Raw genomic sequence first — 12,093 nt, 5'->3', positions numbered from 1 at the left:
GGTAATCAACAACGTCTACAAGCGTTGTATCAATATAAAACGTATGAAGGTAAAAAAATAATTTTTGTGAAAGTGTGAGCATGGTCTTTAAAATGTCGTTTAATATCTTATAGTGAACCAGGCAATGAACGTTCAACAACGGTTCCATAAAATGCGCCAATTCCTTGAAGAATTTATAAATCATCATGTTACATTGGTAGCCTATACAAAATGTTTAGAAAACAAATAGCCTACAAGCCGTCGCGGAAACGTCATCAAGCAATGTATTCTCGTTGAAGATATAAGCATGAAAACTCAAACTGTCAAAAAAGAGGACATTTGAGCATTTTGTAGTGTCCTCGGAAGACAATTCAATTTTCTTGAAAAAAGAGGACAAATCCTCTTAAAAGAGGACATATGGTAGCCCTAATCTATCAGCTCACTATCGAGTAATGATACAAGTGTCCGGTGTACAAAGAAGGCCATCATGCTATGTTATAATTATGTAACCGCAGAAATTTATACCGTGAATATTATTTTGCGGCAACAATGAAAGATTATAGGCTAAAAGCGAATAGCAGAAATTGTTAAATTGCAAAATGTTTAGTAGCTTACATGACCTCAAAAGGGCACCATACCCCCCTTCCCCTCCATCTACGAAAAAAATTGAGAGCAGAAGGGGCATCCGCCCCCCTGCCCCCCCCCCCCGCTTCCGGCGCCCCTGGAGATGTTAATGTTGGAAAAGGCCTATTCTACCTCTCGGTAAAATGCATTTCGCAAGGATATAGTATTAGGCTATAGACTATAACAAAAGAACATACATTTACTGACTTTGTTGATTTGTCTTGGTCATACCAAATCCGACAATGGAAACTTTTCTATGTGATGTAAGCTATGTCAAGCATGTGCGAAGGTCATTTACCTTTTTGTTTCTAATATCCAAAAAAAGTGATCAGACTAGAATGGGTGACTCCTGTACAACGGTGGTCTCCGATGGGGTGTGATAGCCTCTGTTAGACGGTGGTCCCCGGAAGATAGCCCCTGAAAAAACGGTGGTCCCTGGGGTGTGGTGAGTGTGTGATGTAAGCATATGGAATATTGTGATTCTGTGGCAGTATTTGTATTCTCTTACTTTTTATTTGTATCTTCTTACTTTTTATTTGTATCTTCTTACTTTTTATTTGTATCTTCTTACTAAGCCAAAACACGTTGGCAGGGCATGAGCCCGGACTAAGGGTACGGAAAGAAGTTAACACAGCCCTGGAAAAGATCCGTCTTGGGAGGAAGAGTTGTCAAACGTCGCTCTGTAAAAGAAGAAGCGCCAAATTTAACCAGCTGTGGTTCCCGCTGTTTCGTAACCACATTACTTGACGCATTTGCGTCAATTCATCTTCACAAAGGGTAGAGAGTCATTGTTTATGACGTAACATAAGCAACAGATAAACGTGAAATGCGGGATTTGTAGATCACAATTATTTGCTCATAAATTATTCAGAAACTGGAATTCGCCAAGAAAGTGTCGTCGCCTCTCCGTTGTCAATGTTATGTTCATTGCAGAAAACAGACTGAATCGTAGATCGCGTCCTTGCGAGTGGGAATAAGTGACCTGACGCCATTGTTGGTGTGCGCAAGCACTGAATGAGGATTCATCTTCAGCTCAAACGAACTTATTGACATTACCTAACCACCATTCACCGAGTCAATCCCCGGTTCCTCTGCTCACTGTGGCACCTAGATGTTACAAGTTCAAGATGTTCAAGATGTTACAACCCAAAGGCGATGCCGTGTCATACTGAGGTTCAATAAGAAATGATAATTTTCTTTTATTCCGACGCTTTGTTCTGCCATGCTAGACATGCTAGACCAGTGGTTCTCAACCTTTTTTCTTTCGTGGCCCATTTTCGTTACACAAAAATTCTTGTGGCCCATTAATTGTTTATGCAAGAAAAAAAACTACAAAATAGGTTTAAAAAAAACAGCGGAAAATATTTCAAAATAGATTATACCGTGCATCAATGAGATGCGTGCTCCTGAACGTTATTGACCACCTTTGAAAGACACAACTATTGTCACTTTCTCCCCACACTAATTCACAAAAAAATACTAAAAACAGATCTGCTGTAGTTTCAGTATGCTACCGCTTTCAGTTAGGCTATGACTTATTAGAGATTAATAGATTATTTAGATAAATTTACATTTGATTTGCATTTCTTCCCTATTCCTTTCAACACGATTATTCCTCCCTTTAAGTTAAAAAATTCCCCTTATGGCTCCCTATAAGAACCACACTGTTGTAGTTGCTTAAAATCAACGTTCGTATATTATGCAACAGACGGCATTGATTACATCACGCCACCAAAATTATTATTTCAATAATTAGAATGGGAATTACCATTCTGCAGCAAATTACAGCAGCACCATTCATTGTTGCTACAATCCAAACAAGTAAACAAAAGACACATATGTAAAATTAACTATAGTAACACAAATGAAACTAAATTTTTCACTCACTCTGTCAAATTTTTAAATAGGTCTGTGGCCCACCTCAAAATCTTTCCATGGCCCACTAGTGAGCCATGGCCCACCGGTTGAGAACCGCTGTGCTAGACAGTCACTTCCTAGCCTCCTGAAGAGGTCAGTCGCGTCTGCTTGACGAAACGTCGGAATAAAAGCAGATTATCACCTGATACATCTTGTGATAGTTCAGCTTAGTTTGCACCAGAAGATCGTATATCATGTTATTTAACAACATGTCTGGTGAACAGCCTCATTCAATTTTTAGTTGTCATTCTTAGTTTTTGTATTTTTAAAATAGCTGTAAAGGTCCCGGATGATCATCAAACCATCCATTCTGAAGATCTCGGAAGATCATCAAGCCATCCACTATGAAGATCCCGGATGATCATCAAACCATCCATTCTAAAGATCCCGGAAGATCATCAAGCCATCCACTATGAAGATCCCAGATGATCATCAAGCCATCCACTGTGAAGATTCCGGATGATCATCAAGCCATCCACTGTGAAGATCCCGGACGATCATCAAGCCATCCACTGTGAAGATCCCGGATGATCATCAAGTCATCCGCTGTGAAGATCCCGGATGACCAGCAAGGCATCCACTGTAAAAATCCCGGATGATCATCAAGGCATCCACTGTGAAGATCTCGGATGATCATCAAGGCATCCACTGTGAAGATGCTTCAGTTTCATACCTTGATGATTATTAGTTTGGATGGGTGAACCGACTCACAGAAGCGAAGGCAAGCGATGGTGGTAAAACAGAGTTCTAGTATCCATTCAGCAAATGCTAATTGTAGATCCACATCAGTGTAGCAAAGATCATATGTTTCTTTGAAAAAGCGAATTGACTGAATAGTCAGAAATGATTGCATCCTTATTGTTTCCGCTATTCAATTTTGAAAGAAACCATAATGTAAGGTCAGTGTTGGGCGCGATAACTCATTTTTCAGTTAAGCGATAACGATAATCGATAAACGAAAAATGCCTAAAGCGATAACGATAAACGATAAATCAAAAAAAAGTTAAGCGATAACGATAAACGATAAATTATCGCCTAACCCTAACCCTAACCCTAACCCAGCAATAATTAAAAAAATTCCAAAAAACGCAAAATGCTTGAAAATTTATCAGTAATCTTAAGCGTTATTGGTAGTAAAAATGTGCATACTGTGAAATCCATCAAGCTTGTCAAATTAGTCGTGTTTGTTCAAGAACAATAACATAATTATCGTATTTTACTGATAATTTCAGATAAATTTTTCTGTTTTCTTTGTGAACACCATCATAAAAGCAATGGCAGAACGCTGAGTTGTTGAGATAAGAATTACAATATAGGCACTGTATTATTAGTGGGAATAAAAATATTTGATTGAGCGTTGGCTATGTCGCATAGGTAAATCGTCGTCGTATCCAGGCTTACGCCCGGTGGTTGAAGATTTAGATTAAGTGGACGGAAAGGCAAGGAAGCCAATCTTCATGTCCACCTTCACTCTTCAGGCATGCCTTTAAGTATCCTGCGAAAGACAGTGTCCTGCCCTTTCGATTGTCGTTCCAGCGCTCTCACCACTCGGCTATGCAGCATAGGTAAATGAGAAAGGGGATACTGTATTTAGCATAATTTTACCACGCAACTCGATGCGCAACTGTATGCTCATGAGCGGTGTCGAACCGGCGCCCTTTCATTGCCGTTCCAGCGCTCTCACCACTCGGCTATGCAGCATAGGTAAATGAGAAAGGTTATAGCCTACTGTATTTAGCATAATTTTACCACGCAACTCGATGCGCCTATTGTCATGCAAAAACTACTACAAGATGCAAAAAGTGTGATGTCGGTCTGCATGTCAAATGCTTCAAGCAATATCATATTCTGCAATGACTTGTTTCAGTGATGGTGGCGCGAAAGACCATGTTTCCGATGTAAAGGCGGCCTCGTATTGCGACACTTTCATAAACCACTTGCCAATTTCTTTCGCTTCGCTTCAAAGGAATCTGTACCGCCTGTGCGCTTACATTTTAATTGTAAAATTCACTCGCGATTGCCGATTGCAGCAAAACAACAAGAGACTTGTTGCATGCATGTCATTGCATTGCAATTTGCAACTCTAAAAATTATTGTGTTATCAGGGCCGTCGCAGCAGGGGGCGTGCCCCTCCCATGACAACGACCTGTGCACACACACTTCAGGCACTGAAGAAGAACTGGTTTCAATTTTAGTTTCATTAACTGGGTGGCTAGTAAAAATATTACTTTTCATGTTCTTTCCACTTGTGTGTTGATTCGAAATAAAATTTATCGGCGATTAATTATCGGCGATAATCAAATATTGCCTTTGGCGATAACGATAAACGATAACTGAAAAAATAATTAAGCGATAACGATAAGCGATAAAAATTTATCGCCGATAATTATCGCCGATAAATTATCGCCGATAATGCCCATCACTGTGTAAGGTGCATATGGCTCATTGTAAATAATAGTTTCAGGAGACGTTGTTGAAAGCTTTCTTCGCTACCCTTGTGATATAAGTTAATAATCAACAAGTTATTGATTTTATTGCAGTTTTTGTGACAGCAAGTTTGATGTAAATTGTGATGAAAAAGAAAACTAAAGAATCGCAAAGACAAGTTGTCATGGTATCGGGCAGGCTCCTCTTAGCGACGAGCATGGCAGTTATTGGGTCAGCTTTCCAGTTCGGGTACCACACCGGTGTGATCAACGCCCCTCAGTCGGTGATCGAGCAATTTTACAATGCCACTTTCATCAGCAGGTGAGCCGGTGATGTCATCAATCGTGAGCGTGACAACCGTGACTTTAACAATGGATGTTGCACAGGTATGGGAAGGTCATCGATGAAACGACGCTGAGCTTTCTTTGGGGCTTCTCTGTCGCTATCTTCGCTGTGGGGGGGATGGCAGGCTCTCTTGCCGCGAGCTTTGTCGTTCGAAGATTCGGTCTAAAGCGCTCGATGATCTACAACAACTCGCTCGCCATCACTGCTTCCGTCGGCATGGGAGTTTCCCAAGTGCTAGCCACTTTTGAATTGTTCATCATAGGTTAGTCTAAGATTGCTTTCCACCAGGTGTCGTAAACTTCAAACTTGTTTGTTTCCAAGACGCTGCCAGCACTGCAGATGATCGTTATTTAAACGGAATCGATTTTTCGATCAATTCTGTTTCAGCGACAAGTTGCATTGCCTGTGTGACGTCATAAAGCAAAGATTGCTTTCATCGGCAAGCGCGACGTTAAATGTCGTTGTTTTGTTTAGGTCGACTGGTGATTGGAGTTAATTGTGGGATCAACATGGGACTCGCCCCCATTTACCTGACGGAGATAGCCCCCCTCAAATACCGAGGTGTGTTTGGAACTTTGAGTCAGCTCGGCATTGTGACATCATTGCTGCTCTCGCAGGTGTGTTGCCATGGCAATTATTGAGTGATTTTGTTCTTTTCCCATTAACAGCGTTTATACTGCCACCAAGCGTTATATATTTCTTCGTAGTTGAATCGTCTGCCGTTGGACTTTTAGCGACAAACAAGACCAACTGATGGTTATTGTTTCATAGCCAATGCCGCTTTTGCCCCCCCTCCCCCCAACGCAGGGTTAATCGCGTGATGGAAAGTTCACCTACGTGTGGCAATGCTAACACTAAAATATTGAAAGATTCAACTTTTTACGAATTATGTTGTTTGCAGTGTACTGTGACGTTAATTGGCGATAGTTACGTCATAGCCTGTTGATAGTCAATGCTGACTGTTTGAAACAAAAGCACTTTATCCAACACAAATTTTGTTTGCGACAATCCAGCGAGCAGTGCCGCTTCAGACATAGCACATCTTATGCGTGATACATCATATGAACCTGTGTGACGTCATATATCTACTGCCTTGTGAATTGTTGATCGTTTGCAGGTACTTGGTCTTCCTTGGCTGCTCGGAACCAAAGAGATGTGGCCCCTTCTGGTCGCCTTCAGCGCATTCTTCTCTATCTATCAACTTCTCGTGGCTCCATTCTGTCCGGAGAGCCCAAAGTATGGTTTGTGTGATGTCACAGCTCACAGGGGTAGTGGTGGTAACCAACTAACCACAGCAGCAGGGCTGTGGAGTTGGGCGAAAAATATACGACTCCGACTACTCGGTTTATAACGGACCGACTCCAACTTCAGTGTTGCCAGATTTTAGAGGGTTGCCAGATTTTTTCGAAATTTTGTCCTTTTTCGTTTTTTTTAAATTAACTTCATTAAACTTGTAATCAAAGTTGAAACGGCGACTTTCACAAAACTGACAAGAACCAACACTTTTAATTTTTGGAAAAGGTTTGGAACGTAGCACAGAGAATAAGAAACAATATTTTGAAAAAGTGTAGCCTATTGCAAAAAGTTGTGAATAACAAAAGAAACTAAAGTCAACAAGTGAATGAAAAAAATATCAGTAACCTCTCAAGTACATGTAGCTCCACACAAAGTGAAAATTACATGCCTTATTGACTCTTTTATTTTTATAAAAGATAATGTTTAACAAGACATTTTTAACTGCAGACTGAAGAGACCCTTAAGATCTAAATATTGGCCTCTGTCCGTAGTTTAAAATGTTTGCTGTGGCTGCTTTTCCAACTGTTAGACCAAAGATCGCACGAGGATGACTGAAGTTGTGTCGTCAAACCATTGCGGCGTCGACCACAAGTTCTTATGATACCACTGCTTGTGGTTGTGTTCAAACATAACTCGACGGTGATTGGCCAACTCGACTAGGTTGCTGATAACCAATGGAGCGTGACCAGTCTTAAATTCTTGCGATCATTGAGCCTGGAATCGAACGATGACGCAGGAGTTGAAGGACCTGGCGCTTTTTTGGAATACGTACCTTGAGCTCCGTTGACGACAACGACTTCATGTTCTTATCGTGATTCGCGATTAGATTTAATCTAATCGATCGCGATTCGATGTGAAAATTGATTGTGAGATAATAAAGGCAAAGAAGGTGGAGGCGTCAGTTTCTATAACTTTGTATCGCGGCAAGGCACAGCGACCCAGATACGACATCCGGGTTCGTCTCTAGGTGGGTCGTATCACAATCCCAATGTTGGAATCAATGTTTGTGGGAATACTTGACATTGGGTTTTGTGGAATGCATTCAACCATCTCGCGCTACAACTCCCGTCTTTACATTGTGTGGTCATAGAGCGAGCGTGTATTTCAGCAAGTGGTTAGGCATATGGCTGCGTTATCGTCGGTTATTCGACTAACCATTACTGTAACATAATGAAGTTGTTGCTATCTTTCGGACATGCATCCGGACTTCCGCCTTTCGCGCAGGATAGCTGCTGACGTCATGGAAACTAACACAATTAAATCTGTGAAATTGAAAGCGAGATATTGACTGAAGTTTTGTCGATATGACTGATCATTAAACAATCTTCAATGTAGCTCCTCTACTTTGTTACAGGCAACTTCTTTTTCACAACAAGAAGTTAGAAGCATCCACTGCCCTCAAGATTCTACGCGGCAGAGATTATGACATCACAGAAGAGCTGCAAGAGATGACCAAGGAAATATCGGAAGAGACTCAGCAGATGAAGATGTGTAAGTTTGGTTGCAAGTTATCAGTCACCCCACAGTTCTTACGGTTAATTGCAAGGGAGTTAGCCAATAAACAATTTAGATCTAATGTTTTCCTCGCAATTTGGAAACGATATTGTTCATTGTCTTCTAGTAAAATAAGTCAGTATTTGTGCGACATGATCTGGGGAAGATCGAACCAGATAAAGTACGTTATCATATAAAGTATGTCATCAGCAATGACGTAAACATTCATAAGAATTACGGTTATTGTTTCTCAGGATATGTTTGCATTCGTTTTTACTACCAATTATCATAATTACAATTTCAAGTACGTTTATTGATACAGCGACAGTAACTTAAACGCTCCCCGTGACAATTTTTGTCTACGGGTTCACTGGCTCCAGTCCACCCTTTTTGTTTGTTGCGTTTCGCTGGAGTAAGTTTCTTTGAACAATCAGATTTCGTAGTCCCATGTGCATAGTGATGTCGAAATCTGTGTTCCTTCGAGGGCAGATACCTCGGTTTTCATGATTGGTTAAGCTCGGGACTTATTTTGGGCTGCTCAGGAAACTAAAGCGTTCGATCGCGGCTTCAAGCTAAAAAAAGTTGCTCGCCTACTGATGTACTGCGAGTATATCGCAAAGCAGTATTTAATTTGCAGATGCATATTGCTAATATAATTTGTGATTATACTTGCTTCTGGCAACACTGCTTTAACGTCATCATTTCTTGCTTTTCAGCAATGAAGGAAGTTCTCTTCTGTTCAACCTCTGTCCTGCCTCTCGTCATCGCCATTATGATGCAACTATCTCAGCAATTATCCGGCATCAATGCTGTGTTCTATTACTCCACTCAAATATTTGTCGATGCGGGAATCCCCCAGAACTACACGTGAGTTATTGTGGACCAAACGTTTCTAAGCAACCATTTCTGGTTCTACTGGCTGTAGGAGTCGGGCCACTATTTCGTCACTTTATGAATCAATAATTTCCCTGCCACATATTTCCTTTGCCTCCATCGCTGAAGAAGGATTTGTGTCGTCATAAGGTGAAGAAGGATTTCTGTTTCATCTTAACTGGCCCGCAATTGATCAACTTGAAAAAAGACTTGTTTTATCATGGTATATAATATTCCAAACATACACTCTTACCAGAGGTGTACAGGAGCTGGAGTTTTAGAGCATTTGACCAAACTTGGACAACTAGATAATTCTAGTTTTCTAATTCGATAAATTAGAGCGAAATGTCAGTAATTCTAATCGAATTCGGTAAAAACTTGTTTGCTCTAATTGCAGTTCTTATCCAATCTCCAGTTTTGCTAAAAAATTTAGTTTGTCCAACAGTATTTTTGACAAATGGAAGGATACTCCGCTCTTATCAACGTTATACAAAGAAAATTGCTATAAAACGATCAAGATCAAAATGTCATTCCATCCCTTGAGCAGCAAAGTCCTGAAAAAATTGATTAATTCATCAATTCACTGACGTTACAATGTACATTATGACGTTTTACAAGTGGTTTTGGCGCTGTGATGGTGAAATGACACTTTGATCCCGTGTTGCCACATTGGCGTTTTTATCCAACTAAAAAAATATGTGACAACTGCTTTCAACTAATTCTACTCTAATTTGTGAAATCTTGGGTAGCTCTAATGATCTAATCCTAGTCTAATTTGTAAAAAATTATTGGAAGAGAAAATGACGCGGTACAATTACGTTTCAAAGAGGCCATATTCATTAGCAAACAAAATCCTAAAATCAACAACCGCGCCGAAAGGGAAGAACTACGTCACCTAATCTACTAATCAACTGATCCAACAAAACCTCACAGCAATAACGCCTAACAGCACAGAAACTCAACAGCCGGCAGCCTCAAGCTAAAACAAAGAGCCACTTTAAAAAACCACTCACTGACTTCAACACCATTTGTCATAGCACATGACTAGGGAACTGTGTTCCGAAAGCTAGTGTTATTTGATATTGCCAAAAAGAACCCGCAGCATCAGGCTATAACAGATCGTTTGAATCTACACTGTGAAGTAATTTGTAAAAGCTTAAATTACTCTAATTATAATTATTCTAATCTAATTTTAAAAGTCTAACAAAATTTTAGTTATCCAAGTCTGCATTTGACTGACACCTCTGACACCGAACAGAGGCATCCGTCATTGAAATCGAAACGAGTGCGCAGCGTAGCGGCTGTTGTTGCATATCAAATCCAAGCATGAGGTGGCGCAAGAGAGCTTTTGAATAACATCATGTGTGCAGGGGATTGGCAACTCTCGGAATGGGCACCGTCAATGTAGTCATGACAACGGTGAGCATGCTTTTGATCGAAAGGTTGGGAAGGCGGACTCTTCACTTGGTGGGGCTAGGCGGAATGTTCGTGATGGCCTCGACCCTAGCGGTGAGCTTGTTTGTTTCAATGCCATCCGTATTTTGTATTTGTGTCGTCATAAGGGGATGATCATGTCTTCTGTTACAGCTTCTCCTCATGCTTCCGATCTCCTCCGCTGTATCCTGGTCCACTCTTGCCGCCATCTTTCTCTTTGTAGTCTTCTTCCAGACTGGCCCGGGTTCGATACCTTGGTTCATCACTGCCGAGTTGTTTGACCAGGCATCGCGTCCCGCCGCGGTCAGTGTTGCCGGATTGGTCAATTGGGCAGGCAACTTCGTGGTCGCGCTTGCGTGAGTATCATTGTTTCATCACAATTCATGTTTCAGCTCGTAGATGATTTTCAACTTTGAACAATTGACGTCGTTGCATTCAGGTATCCATCTCTTGCGCTCAACATCGGAGGAGGGTTTACCTTCATCATATTCGCAGCGATGCTGGCTGGTTTCTGGCTCTTCACTTACCTGAAAGTCCCGGAGACGAAAGGTCTCGCAATCTGGGAGATCAAGGAGCTTTTCTCCCAGCACAAGATGCAGTATAGCAAGTCCACTATGTTATAGAGCTCACTATGGCGTCACAGAAGCCAATCTTCTGTTCCAATGCATTTAATTAGAGTTTGGTCTAAAAGTAAATTACGTAACACTCGGCATAGACAACCAAGCAACGGTCGAGATTCAGCAGGATTCTGGTGTAATGATGAGTGCCCTCTAGTGCTCATTGTCGACCCAATGTAATCGACGCGTGCAAAAGCGAATTCTTTGTTGACGGCGTTTCATGTGGCGCAAAATATAGTGACGCAAAATAAAATCATTTGTTTGTCGTAACTGGCGGAAAATAGAGCGAGCTCCTCCCTGGAGCCGCGACCAGGAGATCGGAAATTAACCTCGAGATTAGGGGAAGGGAAGGTAATTTGATACACTTTTAACATTTTTGCCTGTTAACTGAAAATTACGTGACACAAACTATTGATTTTAAGCTGAAATGAAAGTCTGATCCTTTACACACTTTTTAAAAACATTTTCACTTTTCTATTTTTATTACTTTTTTTTAATTGAAATTTCAAAAACGTCACTCAAATGTATCAATTTACCTTCCACGGAAAGTAAATTGATACACCCGGATGGTAATTTGATACAGTAAAACTAATACAGAAATCTCCTTTGACAGCAAAGCAATAAATGAAAATTTAAAATGTGGTTGGCTTGCTTGGGTGCAAGGATGGCTATTGAGGCCTATGTGTGCGGCGAAACTTCTGCAGCGGGATGGACATGGGGAGGATCTTTGGCTGGAGTTCTTATTCAAGAGGGGGTGCTTTGCGCTTTTCTCATTTTTTGAAAGCAGATAGCGTGTAGGCCAACGAAAGCCCATATAATGGTTGTTTCCCAAAGTAGCAGGTCATGTTAATAAAGAATAACTTATTTAAGTCAACTAGATCAATAACAAAATTTATTACAGTCACAAAAAGAATTTAATATACTGTATCAATTTACCTTCTCTACATGTATCAATTTACCTTTTTCAAAAGAAGTTATAAAATTCTGATTTTTGTATGCTTGGATGCACATTGCAGAAAAAACGTGACATGCCCTTGAAGCCTTATCAATGAACTGTCAAATAAGTTTGGTTTCATCTTTCAGAAAC

The 12,093-nt window shown here is 40.7% G+C and overlaps 1 protein-coding gene across 1 annotated transcript; it reads left to right on the top strand.

Annotated features, from left to right (window-relative positions):
* Positions 1-5,065: 5,065 nt before the first annotated feature.
* LOC145774538 (solute carrier family 2, facilitated glucose transporter member 1-like) lies at positions 5,066-11,248 on the top strand. Its single transcript, XM_082585801.1, has 9 exons — positions 5,066-5,268; positions 5,334-5,554; positions 5,767-5,909; positions 6,410-6,528; positions 7,943-8,079; positions 8,799-8,949; positions 10,326-10,464; positions 10,543-10,745; positions 10,829-11,248. The coding sequence occupies exons 1-9, from the start codon at positions 5,093-5,095 to the stop codon at positions 11,010-11,012; spliced, it is 1,473 nt and encodes a 490-aa protein (XP_082441927.1). The 5' UTR covers positions 5,066-5,092; the 3' UTR covers positions 11,013-11,248.
* Positions 11,249-12,093: the final 845 nt, after the last annotated feature.

This window comes from Aplidium turbinatum, chromosome 7 (genome assembly GCF_918807975.1).
Source record: "Aplidium turbinatum chromosome 7, kaAplTurb1.1, whole genome shotgun sequence".
Lineage (NCBI taxonomy): Eukaryota > Metazoa > Chordata > Ascidiacea > Aplousobranchia > Polyclinidae > Aplidium > Aplidium turbinatum.
Note: the sequence above shows the minus strand (reverse complement) of the source record. Positions and strands in the feature narration are given on the sequence as shown.

Bases quoted from the DNA above. Each gene is read 5' to 3' on its own strand.
- LOC145774538 (XM_082585801.1), top strand. From the start codon at position 5,093: ATGAAAAAGAAAACTAAAGAATCGCAAAGACAAGTTGTCATGGTATCG. The intron at 5,910-6,409 runs GTGTGTTGCCAT...GATCGTTTGCAG, and splicing joins CATCATTGCTGCTCTCGCAG to GTACTTGGTCTTCCTTGGCT. The intron at 8,950-10,325 runs GTGAGTTATTGT...TCATGTGTGCAG, and splicing joins GGAATCCCCCAGAACTACAC to GGGATTGGCAACTCTCGGAA.